This window comes from Pleurodeles waltl, chromosome 4_2 (assembly GCF_031143425.1).
Source record: "Pleurodeles waltl isolate 20211129_DDA chromosome 4_2, aPleWal1.hap1.20221129, whole genome shotgun sequence".
NCBI lineage: Eukaryota > Metazoa > Chordata > Amphibia > Caudata > Salamandridae > Pleurodeles > Pleurodeles waltl.
In genome coordinates this window covers 809826655-809843116 of record NC_090443.1, presented here as the reverse complement: position 1 = coordinate 809843116, position 16462 = coordinate 809826655, and the positions used below count along the sequence as shown (strand labels likewise).

At 44.2% G+C, this 16462-nt stretch overlaps 1 protein-coding gene across 1 annotated transcript in view; it reads right to left on the bottom strand.

Annotated features, from left to right (window-relative positions):
• DNAI4 (dynein axonemal intermediate chain 4) overlaps positions 1-16462 on the bottom strand; it is a 214517-nt gene that overhangs the window by 149982 nt on the left and 48073 nt on the right. The window contains exon 4 of the mRNA XM_069232482.1: positions 6512-6621. Coding sequence (XP_069088583.1) covers positions 6512-6621 — 110 coding nt within the window. The remainder of the gene's footprint in view (positions 1-6511; positions 6622-16462) is intronic.

Below are 16462 nucleotides of genomic sequence, written 5' to 3'. Positions count from 1 at the left end.
GTGCATCAAGATGGGGAGTGTCAAACATATTCTTTGGCAACTATAAATTACAAAATAGTTACAGATGTAGCTGATAGAGAGGATAGTGGAAGCGTCTGAATGTCTTGGGCATTTTCCGTGCTCCGTTATAGAGTATTAAATGGCTGGCAGTGTAATAGATGCTGCCCATTGCCTCCTTTTCCGAATTGAAAGAAATATCTGCCATTATGACTCGGAGAGGAGTAAGTTAACAGTCTGTGAATATAGGAAAAGGTATTCGGCTTTTCTACCATTTGCAATGTTATAGTTCAGTCTGGAGGGTTGGTGGCTTTTTGAGCAGCACAGTCCACCACAGGAAGGCAGTATCTCTGCTACACAGAGTGACAAGTTGGCGATCGTTGCCTCTTGGGGGATGTTTCCAGCTTGAGGAAGACACAGATGTGAAGGGCAAAGGTGCAGTTCAATCTGGTTGAGGCCAATGTACTCAAATTTAGATTGCTCTTTGATAAAGTGTGCAGCAGCAAGGACAGTAATTTTAAAGGATGCTTTTGAGGATCTGAAGGTGTCGTCGAGAAGAGCAGGACTAGAATATTCGTGCAAGTATATCAGGACAGGGCAGTGTGGAAAGTTGATTCTTGGTAGAAATGTTTTAGATTGGGCGGTAGATGCGCTTTGCACATGGTTTGGGTTTTCCGGCACTGCTATTGACGTTCAATACCTCTAGATAGAGCTGAATTTCATTAACAAATTGGAAGATGCCAGGTTTATGGTAAACATCATGGCTTCCAGGGGTTCCATTTAAAGACTGAAAAGTATGGCAGAGCTAGAACCTTGGGACACCGCAGGTGACTGACAGTTATGGGATCTAGGGATTCCATTTGGGTGAAATAATGCATGAATGTGGAAATTCATTTTAGGACTGTTCACTGGGCCAAATGCAGGTGGATAGGGTTTTAGAAGCCTGATGGTTGACAGTTATGTAGGCCGCTGTACAGAGTTGAAAATATTTATGCCTGATAATCAGCAAGCATTTTCTAGATGTGGCAATTATCAATTAGTGGACTTCTTTCTTTAAAAAAGCCCTAACCACCATTAGATTGGTGACACCGCAAAGTTAGTTGATTAATTTGAGTGCTAACAGTCACTGTAGCATTAATTGCATCATAACGTTTTGTAGCTGGTAATGTGAAATTAATCTAGTTTTATTTTTTCCATAGTCATAGTACTGTAAGCTAATTGTAGTTGTATCACTGAGAATCATTAGGATGCAGCAAAATATTATCCTATCGGCAAGAAAGCATGTGACACAAATAAAGGTAGTATTGGAACAATCAACTCTTGTTCTCATTTAATTTGCATTACCACCCAACATGCCTGGAAAGAGGGGCGTCTACTCCAGAATTCCACTTTTCCTATTGACACAGCCTTCAGTTGAAAAAGCAGAGCTGCTCTATCCTTGCATTCAATACTTTACAGTTAATGTTGGGGTTCCAAAGTTAGGTTTTCACCCTAAATGTCTCAAAGGAACATAAAGAAATTTGCAAAATATACTGACTAAATCTGTAGTTGTTTGTATGTTGTATATTTTTAGGCAGAGCAGTTGAGACCTCTTGTATATACTTTAGTACGACGTTACTCAAAGTACGGCCCACGTACCTACGGACCTACCTTGGCGGCCCGCGGACACATCCAAGAAACGCCAGATAATAATGGCCGCAGTATATAAACATAGAAGAGGGCCGTGGGAGCATGCGCAATAGTGGCTTCTTTGCGCATGCTCCCGCGGCCCTCCTCTATGTTTACGTACGGCGGCCATTATTTATGGCATTTCCATGACGATCCTGGAAGCCAAAGCCCCTTAAAAGTCAGCGCTTGCAGCTAACTTTTACGGGGCTTTTTCGTCTGCTTCCTGTCACCGGCTCCACGTCTGCCACCCGCCTGCCTGCCTGCCGTTCTACATTTGTGGCATCTTTACAGTGCTTTATTGAGGCAGGTAAGGCTCTTTGGTTATTTATTTATTTGTTTTTAATGTAGTGTGTGTGTTACTGGGGTTGGGGTGAAAGCAGATTGCGCTGTGTGTGTGCGCTGTGTGTGTGTGTTACCAGGGTAGGGGTGAGAGCAGATGGCGCTGTGTGTGTGCACTGTGTGTGTGTTACTGGGGTAGGGGTGAGAGCAGATGGCGCTGTGTGTGTGTGTTACTGCGGTAGGGGTGAGAGCAGATGGCGCTGTGTGAGATACTGGGGTAGAGGTGAGAGCAGATGGCGCTGTGTGAGATACTGGGGTAGAGGTGAGAGCAGATGGCGCTGTGTGTGATACTGGGGTAGGGGTGAGAGCAGATGGCGCTGTGTGTATATGGCGCTGTGTGTGTTACTGGGGTAGGGGTGAGAGCAGATGGTGCTGTGTGTGACACTGGGGTAGGGGTGAGAGCAGATGGCGCTGTGTGTGTATGGCGCTGTGTGTGTTACTGGGGTAGGGGTGAGAGCAGATTGTGCTTTGTGCAGATGGCGCTATGTGTGTATGGCGCTGTGTGTGTCACTGGGGTAGGGGTGAGAGCAGATGGCGCTGTGTGTGATACTGGGGTAGGGGTGAGAGCAGATGGCGCTGTGTGCAGATGGCGCTGTGTGTGTTACTGGGGTAGGGCTGACAGCAGATGGCGCTGTGTGTGATACTGGGGTAGGGGTGAGAGCAGATGGCGCTGTGTGTGTATGGCGCTGTGTGTGTTACTGAGGTAGGGGTGAGAGCAGATGGTGCTGTGTGCAGATGGCGCTGTGTGCAGATGACGCTGTGTGCAGATGGCGCTGTGTGCAGATGGCGCTGTGTGTGTATGGCGCTGTGTGTGTTACTGGGGTAGGGGTGAGAGCAGATGGCACTGTGTGTGATACTGGGGTAGGGGTGAGAGCAGATGGCGCTGTGTGTGTTACTGGGGTAGGGCTGAGAGCAGATGGCGCTGTGTGCAGATGGCGCTGTGTGTGTATGGCGCTGTGTGTGTTACTGGGGGAGCAATGTTTTGAAAAAGGGGGCGGGGTGGTTGTGCCCCCTATAAGCCCCGCCCACCCACCCCCGCTGTCACTTCAGTGCGGCCCTCGGCCGCAAACCATACTGCAATTTTGGCCCAGAGAAAAAGTTTGTGAGTACCCATGCTTTAGTACATACTTCTTTGTGAGCTCTCTGCTTTTTCACTGGTTTGTTTCAGTGCCCTTAAAAAATCTTTGCTTGCTAGTGGTCAATCCTTCCTCTTTGTCCCACCTTTTCCACAGCTGTACACTCCCCTGGAGCATGGCCCCAGTCAGTACTTGTACCTTTCCACTTGTGGCAATGTAGCATGTGCTTAGGGACTACTTTTTTCTGAGGCTAATAGTATTTGACCAGAGAGCTGTAGGTTTCCAGTGGCTCCAGTTCGTTTCTGTTAGCAGGGCTCTAAATGATGTTCTTCTCTGGTTACATGTACCGAGCATTCAAAGGGAGGTCAAATGTTAGAGGCTGTTTATGAGGGCGCCTGTTTCCGACCCCTGCCCCCACAGTGCAAAGACAATCATGACTACATTTTTATCGATTTTCTTACGTGCTGCCGATGCGGAGAGAAAATCGCTACTGTTACAATATTTAATATATATTCACCCAATTTAAGATGTCCGCCACACATCATGCGCGATGACGTTACTGACATCATGACGAGGCTGTCTTCTCCTTCACAGCTGCTTGTTTTCTATGTTTACATCAGGTATTTCGTTGGCTTTCCACACGCCTCTTGAGAGCCAGCACAGCCTCTTTGTGTTCATGTGACAGAACACATTGTGCTTCCAATAGTGCGCAGCATTGTATTCTAAAATGGAGTACCCTACACTTCTGCAGGTAAACGGATAAGCTGAGCATTATGGCCCAAGTTTAGCCGCTGGTGGGCAGCCTGTTTTCATAAGGTCACTGTGGTTCGAGCCCAAACAATGCGCTGTTCTTTGAAGCTCAGGGAGTTTGAAAGAAAAGGCCCTGGTAGGTCACTTGTGAACGTACTTCCAGTGGGTGGGTAAGTGAAACCGTGCTGGCCTCAGAAGTGCCCACCACATTCCAGCGGGCACACTCCGAGCCAAGCCACTGTGTGAGAGAATGCGTACCCCAGGTGTTGTGTAGGAAGAAGTACCTCTGTTACCCGCCTCGGTTGGAAGAATGCAGCTCACGGTGCGCAGTGTGCGGTCTCCCTGAACAAACTTAATAACTTTTCAAGTAGTGTTTTACCACCCTCAGCCTGCTGTTCTAAGTGCTCGCATGGTAAATCAGATAGTATTCGACATGCCGACCTCGGGAGGATGGAAGGCTAGGTTGGCCTTCCCTGACGTCCTGGCCTTCCTGTTAAAGCAGAGGACAGGGTCGAGGGTGCAACGCGTAGAGCCATCTTGCTGAGTAGAAAATGTAGACCTTTTCACATTTCCAGCAACAGCGTGTCGTCCTCGTTTCCACAAAAGCTGCCTATGCAGAAAGGCCAGGGAGGGGTTTATGCAGATTTTACCAAGAATTGCCTGTACACTAGGGAAAGATCATTTTTGCCCCCCACCCATATTCCAGGTCCAGCCCCCTCATGTCCTCTTCCTCCTTCAGGGCTCGGTAAGATAGATGATGGCGGTTTGTTTCACTGAAATCCCCTACCTGTGTGTGCGCGTGTTTTATATATTTATGTCCATTTTACACAGTGGCGGTGAAGTTTCCATTGGAAGAGCCATTTTTGCTGTGCTAATAACCAACCTTAGTGAAATTTGGTAAACCTGGACGAAACATTAAAAAACAAAGTTAATACACCTCAGCTCCTCAGTGCACGCCTTTTTGGCAATCCGTCAAACCAGGGCAAAGAAAAAGGGGGCTGCTCCCAACACGATGATTTCTCATGTTAACTCCCATTTTTTTAAAAAATGATCTTTGATGCAGAAAAGACGACTGAGGGAAATTAGTCCAAATCTGTCATAAGTTAGTACTTCACTCTGAAAGCATGGCTTTTATGATTTGGTGCAAATCTATCCAATTGTTTGAGAAATCCCCATTTAAAGAGGTGCTTGAAGGGGTTAAAACGAGAGTATAGCGGAACACTGTGACTGGACTCTGGGGCAGTGCATGCACGTGGCGCAAGTTAGAGATAGTTGCTCAGTAACTCGAACTGAATGTGAATTTCAGTGTTCGTGTTTTTTGTTTGTTTTTAAGACGTTCGTTTTTTATGTTAGTTCAACACGTAAGTACCCTGTTAGCTTTAATTACATACAGGGCCACTGGAATCATGTGGCAGAAAGGAACAAAATATGAGGCAGGGTTGACCAATTAATGAGGCAAAAAGTTCAGTTATGCATTTACAATGCCAATAGCTCCAACTCAAGTAAATGCGAGACCTATTGCTTTGCAAATGCTTGTTTTATTTAGAGGCAACCATAGCTTTTCAGTTTAACTAAGCGAAAGTTAAGGAGTCTGTCACTAACATAGGATTAACCTAACAAACAGGATTAAAAGGTAGGACTGTAGCCGTATTTTTAATATTGGAAACTAATGCAGGTTGTTGTCTCACACAGCTCCACACATCTTGCCTAAATAAATAAATGACTATCACCATGCCCCCTTCCATATGTTTGCTGTTAATACGAAGAGGCTCCATGCATTTTAATGAATTAAGGATATTAAATGGAGACCGACATATTAAGGCTACCCAACATAAAAAATAGGTCTTTGCCTTAGTGAAAATCACCTCATGTAACCTGTCGAATGGAATGTGATAAAAAGCATAATGTCTTTGCCCCATAGGAAAGTCAATTAGGGCCATATGTACGAACACATTTTCCCATTGACACAGAATGGGAAAAAACCCTTTGGTACATCTGGCCCTTAATTCCTAGGTTAGTATATGAAAACAACTCACTAATGCAGTATTCCTGTTTGCAACACGTCCAACCTTTGAAAACAATTCACATATAATACCTAAGAATAAAGGTAAATGTGAATGCAATTTTGATAGTCAGTATTGACTAATGCGTTTGTATCTACCTGCATCATGTTTCTTACTTAACCTCTAGTTTTTAAAAAGTGCACACACACTCCCCGAACACAATAAGCTTGCGTGTAGATAATGCATGGGTTACCAATGCAACAATGCATTATCTTCGAGACAAGATCTCTTGTTTTAAGGGCCATGAACAAGTTAATTCTATCTTCAATCACAATTCAGCCAGTCTCCTCTTTAACAACGGCTGAACATCTCTTACTGATGCTACAAATGCCTCCAGTTCTGGAAGGCCTCACTAGGTGGAAGTACCTGATGAGGGTAAATGACATTTTGAATTCACTTTAAGTTGTGCACAATTTTCAATCAAATATGTTTAAATTCATTAAAATATTAATTTATTTTTCAAATATACATTATCAATTCACTTATGAAACAAAATAACATATATGAAGTGTGACACTGACCCCGAAGGGCAAGGGCAAGTGTGAGGAATGTGGTGCACTATAAATCAATCATTCACTAATTAGATAGTCATTCGTTCATTCTGTATTCAGCATTTACCTGATAGACTAACAGCTGTATCCCTTCGCGCACTGTGCTCTTCTATTTCATCTGAAATGGATTCAGCAGATCTGCTTGATTTAGAAGCCATGCTTCCTCCAAATGTCGATCTTCAAAACAAATTTAAAATAGTATACTGAAACTTCTTATTTTTTTTGTAGCAAAATGTACAAACAATAGCTATCTATGGATGTTTCATTAGGTTTGATGCTTCACATTTTCAATGTCAGTATGTAATACTAAACATATTAAAAGTATTAAAACCAGCACACTAAAATCTCAACAAGAATGAATCTACATGTATACCATACTATGGCAAAATACAAAGGACAAAAAATACCCAAATTATTCAAATGAGGACACTGTGTGCATCCACATTCTGTATTAAGTTTCTTTTGTGGTTTCCCCATTTTCGTTTCATGAATACCTGGGTATTTTAACCTCTGGGGGTAACTGGAAACTGCTGAAGAATCCCTAACTGCACATGCACTCTCCTGAATTATCTACACTGATTATGTGCCTTTTTGAAAAGATAATAACATAATAAAATACAGTCGCAGATCAGCCTGTTTTAATAGGAAGAAATTATTCTGGAACAGAGCAAAACACTGTGTTTTCGATGTTGTGCCGCTTGGACTCATTGTACTTGTGTTGATATCATAATTGGATCCTTGTCAGCAGGTAATGGCTTTCAATGGGATTCAACCACTTTGAAATAATTAAATGTCTTGGCATATCCAAAAGAGCACAGTTGGCCCATATTCGGAGCCAAAGACCCTTGAGTTGCTGTGCACTTTTGGAACATATATTGATCACAATGAATGACAGTATCAAGGTTTTTGCACATAATACAATCTATAGAAACGTTTTTCACATTCTTTAAGTTGTTGTTAATTGTCCACTTTTACCACCTTGTGGTATTTTGTGACATTCGCCGCTGTGTAGTCATAGTTAGTGCTTATTACCATAAGAAGAGTGTTTTTTGGTCTGCCAATAATTTTGGCCCTGTTAGACAAATCGTCACAAAACGTTCCAAAACAAAAAAAGAACAACCTCAGCTCCTTCTCTGTAAGTTTCAGGGTGAGCCATCAAGCGGGGGCTGAGAAAAAAGGGAGGTCCCAAACTGCAATTTTCTAATGCAATTTTCATAGAGATTTTTGACCAGCTCTTACAGCCCAACGACTGAACGGAATTATATTAAATTTAGATCTTTACCCATAAATCATGTTTTTTGTGATTTGGTGTAAATCTGTTCAGTAGTTAATATTCCAAATTTATGTACCTTTGGGCATTTGGGTTCATGGGACTCTCAGGGGAGCCCCGTAAGCACGCACCATTAATCATCTGAGGGCTTTTCCCCTCTCCGCTGTCTCACTCCCACAGGAGTGAGAGGCTACCCCAAGTCCCACGGTAGCTCACGCTGTGATTGGCTGGCTTCAACATGATGAGAAATGTTGTGGCCACCATTCAGGACAGTGAGACTTAGTCCCCGTTTCTTGGAAAGAAAAAAAAAAAAAAAAGAAGGTATGAGAGGGTATGGTAGGGGTACCGCTGAAATTCACCAGTTATAGTTTTTTCAAGTAACTATAACTCACACCCTCACAATTCACTGCTTAACAGCTCGCATATTAAATCACTCATAGAGTAGTCTTTCACATTTTTGATAACATGAATACAACATCTGAAATGGCATCACTGATGACATTGCACATGGTACAGTTACTTGAATACTAAGCTGCACCGAGAAAGCAGCCTTTGATTCTAAAACTTTTATTGGCTTTGTTTGACATATTTTCATTGTTCTACATTGATTTATATTTGATTACACAAAAGGTTGCCTTTGAAATATGAGAAGAAGTTATAAGAAGCCAATAAAATTGATTGTGAATAAGACAGATGTACACTAACAAAAATACTGGTAGCTGATTGATATCTACCCAGGAGATTAATAGCTAGTACTTGAGTCAAACCTCATTACAGTATTAGTCCACATATCACTATGCCTTATTCCCACACCAGCTTCCTGTGAAACTCAGTGTTCTAATAAAGACCTAGAATGTCCACCTAGCTCACAAAATGTGGCTACACTGAGAGACATGCAGCTGGATAAGACTGCTTTCAAATCATTCACTTTCCTGTTCAGAAGGCTGGATATGTACATGAAAAAGGTTCTTATCTCAGATATTACAGATTTCTGAAATAAATGAGTCCCCGAAAACATTATTCCATTTTGTTGGCATTATATTAGGAAAGTATTCCAAGTCTTGTATAGTCCATGACAGTAATGATTTTTAAAAAAAGGCTGCGTCAACATTCTGCCTAATTTACATTGTTACTTGTTTTTATATATTTTAATTAAATCTATATGTAATCATTAGTAGGTTATACAGTGAAAGATTCTATATAATATATATTTTTAAAATTTGTTAAATTTTATATATTTAACTTGCAATACAAGTAATTTTGAAAGCCAGTGCACACTTATGCAGGGAGATGCAACAACTGATGTGGGGAAAAGTTACATGCCCAAACGGCAACTTATTTGAAGTGTGTTACTACCCGTAGGACTCTGAAAATCTACTGCTGCATTGTTTAATGGAGGATTATAAAATCTTCTATGACTACCAGAAAGTTACACTTTTAAGGTATTAAGCAAGAAAGAAGATGGATAGCCTCAAGAAACGTGGAAGGAGATGATGGACTTGAGGTGGAGGCTCTGACATTAACTATTTTTAGCCCTTTAACAAACAAGTTACTTATCTTCAGTAAAGTCTTACCCGGTAGAGACTACATCTAGCTACAAATTCCTTACCTTAGAATGATCCCCTGGCATCTGACTGGATCCTGAAATTTTTGCATGAGCAGTACTCCTGCGCGCCATTAGGTGGCAGGGTTTGGATCCAAGTGGCATCATCAGCATCTTCTGCGCTGGAAGTGAGGTTCTGAACTCCGATATAGGAGCCACCCAGGCACACTGAGCTCAGTTTCTTTTCGTGACCTTCCATTGGAGGAGCGTGGCGCCACAAAGAACACTGGCCAAAGGTGTTGAAAACCAGGGCCCTGAAAGGGATACAGTTGCCCCTAGAAATCCATTTGCAGAGTAGGGAGGATGGGTGGGTTGATAAGGAATCTGTGGCTAGATATAGGCCCTCATTACAACCTTGGCGGGCGGCCAAGGTTGGACCACCGAGCGGCCGCCTATGCGGCAGCAATCCCCCCGGCCGCATTACAACATCCCTGCTGGGCCGGCGGGGATGTCGGCTGTAACATTGGAGCTGGCTCCTAATGGAGCCGGCGGTGTTGTGGCCGTGCGACGGGTGCAGCTGCACCCGTTGTGGTTTTCACTGTCTGCTGTGCAGACAGTGAAAAGCGCGACGGGTGCAGCTGCACCCGTTGTGGTTTTCACTGTCTGCTGTGCAGACAGTGAAAAGCAGGGTGGGGCTGTGCCTGGGAGCCCCTGCACTGCCCATGCCAAGTGCATGGACAGTGCAGGGGCCCCCAGGGGCCCCACGACGCCCCTTCCCACCAGCCTTTCCATGGCGGTCTCTACCGCCATGGACAGGCTGGCGGGAAGGGGAGTCATAATCCCCAGGGCAGCGCTGCCCTGGCGGATTATAACCGCTGGGATAACGATGGCGGGAAACCTCAGGTGCGACCGCGGCTCTACCGCCGCAGTTATAATATGGTAAATTGTACTGCCAGCCTGTTGGTGGTACAATCGCCAAAACAACCCTGGCGGTCTTTGACCACCAGGGTTGTAATGAGGCCCATAGTCTCTACCAGATAAGGCATTATTAAAGGTAAATTACTTCAATTTCATTTGAGGAAGTCCTACAGAACCAAATGGGTAAAATGCCCATCCTGATGGACCTCACTGTTTAGGCAGTAGTATTTTGTACACTTGTGCAATGAGACCCATGTTGCTGCCTGACAGGTGTCTAAGTCTGGAACTCTGCTTACTAATGCAGTGGTAGCAGCTTTAGCTCTGGTGGAATGAGCTTGCATGCCCATAAGGGGTTCCTTCTTGACCAATGCAGGCAGATCTTTATACAGTGTATGATCCATAAGGAGATTGTCTGCTTCTACTTGGCTTGTCCTTTCTTCACTCTGACATACCCCACAAAGAGTTGGTTGTCTATCTGGAACTCTTATGTGCAGTCAAGGGAGAACAAAAATGCTCTTTTTGGGTCCAGATGGTGGAGTCGCTCCTCTTCCTTAGAGGGATATGACGGAGCGTAAAAGGTAAGCAACATGATGCATTGGCCTACATTAAATATAGTGACCACTGTTGGAATAAAGGAGCATAGCAGGACGGGGACCCAAAGCAGCCCTGGAAAATGTTGTCAAAGCAGCCCCAGTAGCGTACATGAAAGTATGCATCTTGAAGGTCTATGGAGAAGGGACAGTCTTTCTGTTGTAACTGGGGATAAATCTGATTTAACACCAGCAAACAAAACGTTTCTCGCAAATCCATTTGTTGGCTACTTTCAGGTCGAGAATGGGTCTGAATTTGTTCTTGCCTTTCTTCTTCACCAGAAAGTATCTAGAATAAATGCCTGCTCCCAGTTGTCTGTGAGGAACAGTCTCCACCACCTATTTCTGTAGCAGGATGTTGACTTCCGACTATAGCCATTGCAAATGGCAGTTGGACAGTTTTGTTGGTATGGTCCGTGGGGGACTTGTGAATCTGGGACAATAACCATTTTGAACAATATTCAGCACCCAGGTGTCATGCGTGGTTCTTTTGCCACTCTGCAAGAAAATGAGAAATGCATCTCCCTACCCAAGTGGGTAATGGAAGAAGGGGAAGGAAACATTCATGGCTTGGAGCCTGATGTCTGTTTACCACCTTGGGCAGGCTGTTGGGTGGATCTTCCTCTAGTCTGTTTTTGTTGCTGCTGCTGGTAAGGTTGTTGGTGTTGTGGTTGCTGGCGATCGTGATACCATTGAGGGGTTTGAACCCTCTCAGGGTAAAAACAGTGCTGGTAGGGCTTGAAAGATCTTCTTTGCTCTTTTGGCCTTTCTAGACCAACTGCCTTAAGGGTATCCGTTTCCGTTTTTCAGCGAGTTATTTTGTCGTCCATGTGGCTGCTGAAGAGAGAGGACCCTGAGATTGGGAGGTTAAGGATTCTTTGCTGAGGCGACAGTTCGAGAGATGTTAAATAGAGACAAAAATGCCTTTGCAAGGCTATGCCGTGGCATTATTCATGTGCCACTATATTGAAGAATCTGATGCTGAATTTATGACCTGATTGGACACCATCAAGCCCTCGTTGACAATCTCCATGAAATCCTCCCACTTGTGTCTGGAAATAAGCTCGGCAAACTGTTGGAGAGTCTCATAGGGCTCTATCATACCTGCTGAGGAGAGCAGCTGCACTGGTTGCCTTGATGGTGGTTGCAGCTAAGCTAAAGACTTTTCAGCCTACAGAGTCCTGTTTTTTTGCTCTCCTTACCAGGTGGGACAGATGAAGCAGGAGTAGTGGCATGGTGTTTTTTGGCCTCTAAGATGACCACGGAGTACGGAGGTGGGTCAGACCTGAGGGAGAGAGGATCCTCCTCAGGAGGCCACTTATATTTCTGTAGCATCGTTGGAGCAGCTTTAACTGAGGTCAGGGTAAAAAAAATATTTCTGTGACTGGCTCTAGGAGGCCTGGCACCAGCGGCAGTAGTAGTCTTGATGCTGACCGGTCGTGAAGTTTCTCAAATATCACAAATGTTGAAGGAGCAGGTACCAACATCTGTACGTTGAGATTCACAGCAAATAGACATTGGGTTTCCCCTACCAACAAGTTGGACAAGATATATAGTTAAGGCAATGTGCTTCAAGGTGCTCCTGCTGGTAAAGAGTATATTGCTGGGAAGGAGCTTATTGTCTAAGGCCAACAATTGGCAGAGCTTAATGTCAGATAACCTCTGGACATATTTGAGTATGCTCCTGAAAACAAAGCATATGTGTATGATAAGAGCTCCTTGTAACCTTATAAATATAAAATGATAATGGTCATAGGAGTATCTTAAAAGGCTGTTCTCTTACTTTATTAGGTTACCTCCAGCTTAAAACATTGTCTGAAAGATATATTAGACACTGAGGCTTTCCCAGGATAAAATAAAAGAAATTGTGTGATGGGTGACATTATGAGGAGAGGTAGGCACCTTAGAAGTAAAAAGGAACTCTATGAGATCAGTCCTTAAAAGAACAAGGAAAGGTAACCCGTCACCCGATGGAATTGCTTTTTCTGTCTAATTGGAGCATATCGCTCTTAGTCACTGGGAAAGTGTATAGATGCCTTTGCAGATGTGGAAGTTACTACTATGGAGATGTAAGAATTAAGGATGAGCAGACACCTGAGATTAGATTGAGTGAAGGTTTGTATATTGAAGTTAATTGGTGAAAGATAAATCAACACACAATTCCCCAGCATGCGCATGTGAGGGCCTGAGGTTTCCTTGTCGTTTCTTCTTTTTTTCATCTTCATCTGTGGGATCACACTGTATGGGTGTCTTGGTTTGGTGCACCGTGGATTACAATTCAAAATAGTGGTGCTCTGGGTGATAAGAAAACTTTCTGAGGCACTTTACAACCTTGCAACATACACTGCAGGTGGTATGTGTCACTTTTATTCTCATGAATACATTAGAACTGAATTTGTCTGTTCTGGGTAAGAGAGATGCTGTGATAGTAATGCAATTGGCTCGCACAATGGCAGATTTGTCTTTATAAGGAAATGTCATGTTAATGAGGTGTGATCTCGGACTATTCATGATTTATTTCTTAGATGTACCTTCCCATTGGTTTTCCTGAGAAAATTTCAACATAGTTTGGTCCTGAAGAGGGTGTTTTGGAATCATTTTTACACAGTGAAACATGTGTCAACTATTTTTATGTGTTCCGAGTTCGCAACACTACAACGGCTGTAAAGGAGAAGGTCTATACCTGTTGTCTATTGGTGTATGCAAGTTGTGGCTGGAATTGGAAAGTGCGTGATCGTGTGTATGCATAAGGTCATGTTTGGGGAGTGAGAGAGTGCTGAAGAACGAGGGTTACAGATTTACATTGTATTTGCCAATGTCATGATATACTGCAATATTTTATGTTTTTAGGATAAGAAAACTAATGTATGGCCGAGCTATGAAACAATGACTTCGGTACTGTATATATATCATTGATATATGAAATAAAATAAATATAAACAAATTGGAAATGTGTTTATAAAAATCATTTTTGTACCTTTAATTATCTTGAATGTTAGCTATCAAACATTGCTCAAACCATATCGAGTATTGTAACAGAAGAAATGTAGGCCTTGTGGGATGTGTTGCTTTGTTAATATTGAGCTTTACAGCTCCTCTTACCATGACCTCCTGGAAGGTACTATCATCCACCGAAGAGATGCAAGATGGTGGTGACTCACAGTGTCGGTGAGTATCCTCCCATTGAAAGTGGAAGAAGTATAGCTGGAACAATGTCGAGATCTTGTGTATGAACTGTATCTTGACAATGATCGGTATGAATGATAGCGATTGTGAGAGCACTTTGAAGATGGTGATAAGTGTCTGGAACTGTGGCGTCAGTGATGGCATGAACGATGGCTCATTCTGGAATGCAATCTATATCTTGGAAGAGGAGCCTCCACAGGTGGCAGAATTGGCGCCAGTGGAAAGGGTACTGGAGGTGGTGGAGCAGGAGGTGCTGGTGGTGGTGGTGCAGGAGGAAGAGGAGAAGATGATGGTGGAGGAGAGTTCCGTACTACAATGGATAAAAGAGTATATCCCTGAATATTCAGAATCTGGGGATGAGTAAATGCAGCACCTCTTCTTCATTGTGTCCTGTTGCATCCTTGACGTGAAAGACTTCAATGTCGACCTTCTTCGATGCCTCAACCTTGATTTGCTCCTCAACATCAACCTCCATTGGTGCCTCAATGTCGATCCACTCCTTCCTGAGGTTGACACACTGCTCAACGTTGATCTCGGTATATGCATCAACAGTGTATGGGTCTTTGACGTCAACCCCCCCCTTGTGGTGATCTACGTCTCTTCCTTGATGTCAATCCAGCCCTTGACGGCAAACTGGTGGGAGCCATACCTTGTCTTGACATTGACCCTTTTGACGTCAACTAGGACCAATGTCCTTTTTGGACTTTCCACATCCTTCAGTGGTAGATGTCAGAGTCCTGGTAGAGGACTGACCCTCTCCTCGCTCTGTGGTACCACTTTCAGATTGTGCCCGCTGCCTGCATCTTCCCTCAGTGCTATGGAGGCAAATGTTCCCCCTTTCCCTCAGGGTACACCTTGAAAAGTTCTTGCATTGATGACAAGAATCAGGAAGATGACTTGCTGGAAGGCAGATGATGCAAACTTCATTAGGGTCTGATTTGGCTTTCCTTCTCCCAGAGGCAGGACACTGTCAAATAAAATGCTATCTTTTTTGACAAAAGTACCTCACTTTTCTGTCAGAAAAAAGCAGAAAAAGTCAAGGAGAGATGCAAATTGTCAAATTAAGTGGTTGTCACAAAATTCCACAGAAAATGTTTGAGAAAAAAAAACCTAAAAATGCTGATCTCAGTGCCACAACCCACTTCTTGCATCAGCACCCTCTCTAAGGCTCCCTTGGCAAAGAGAGCCATCACTGCCTGGCAGAAAAGGGATAGGTGATCCTCCCTCAGCCTGTTGTAACTTGGTGGCATGAGGGGGGAGGGATAGTCATGAAGAGAAGGGAGTAATCCCTTCTAATGATTTGAAAAACCCACCTGTCTGATGTTATGGACAGGCAGTAAGAGCAGCTGATCGTGAATCCTGTTGCCAACTAGGTGCCTATGATGGTAAGAGTGAAGATTAGAATTGTTTGGAAGCTGCAGGGGTGGGGGACTAGCCAGGTTGCTGGCTTTCCAACCCACGTGATCTTTCGGTACTGCAACCTTGGCCACACAGAGGCTGTGAAGCATGCATGATGCAGTGGCTGGGATGGTAGAGGTGTGGTTGGAAGCTGCTCTGTGGCCATGAAAGGAGTGAAAGGTGGTTTGTGGGTGACTAGGGGCCAGTTAAAGGCCCAAGGTTCTGGCCAAAGAGACAACTGACATCAAAGGGCATGTCCGTAAGTTATGCCTGGACATCTCCAGAAAAGCCATTCGCCCTTAACCAGGCATAGCATTGTAAGACTAGTCAAAGAAACTGCCCTGCCTAGTCGGTAGTGCCCAGTCAGCATTGTAATCCTATTGTGAATTTAGCAGCATCCCTCCCCATAAGCAACAGCCTGAGAGAGTATGACTCAGGCCTCCTCCGGGACAGATGGCAGCCCCTCCACAACTGTATCCCACAGTGCATGGGAATAGCAGCCAAAAAGGCAAGAGGTGTTTACGCCCGCTGTGCAAGGCTGATGGAATAAAAATCTTCTTCCTTAATGTGTCCAGTCTCTTGGATTCCCTACATGGGGGTGTGGTAGGGAATGAGCCAGGATTTACATGGGATTAGAGGCTTGGACTACATAGGTCTCTGAGCAAGGGTTTTGAGCAAGGAAGTTTGGCTCCTCTGGGGGGTGGTGGTGGGTAATCGTCGTGTTCATAGAAGCCTCTGTGCTGGCAATGGCCAGGTCCCAAGCAGGACGTCCGTGAGGGCTTTGTGGAATGGTAGTAGCCTTTCTGAAGGGAACATTCCAGGTTGTAACACCTCTGTCAAGACATTAATCTTGACTGCCACTGAGGGCAACTGAAGGTCGAGGACCTCAGCTGCCCTCCGCAACCACCATTGCAAAGTACTCTCCCTCATCTGTAGCCATGAGAGGTGGAGAAAGCATACCAGTATCTAGAGAAGTGCCCAGCCCACTAGCCTCATCCACATCCTCTGACCAGTCCATAATATAGTTGTAAGGCTGGTATTCCTCTGTGTCCAGTGACCCTCCCCCCATTTCTCAGCTGCTTGGAGACAGCCCAGGTGCTGGCCATACCTCGG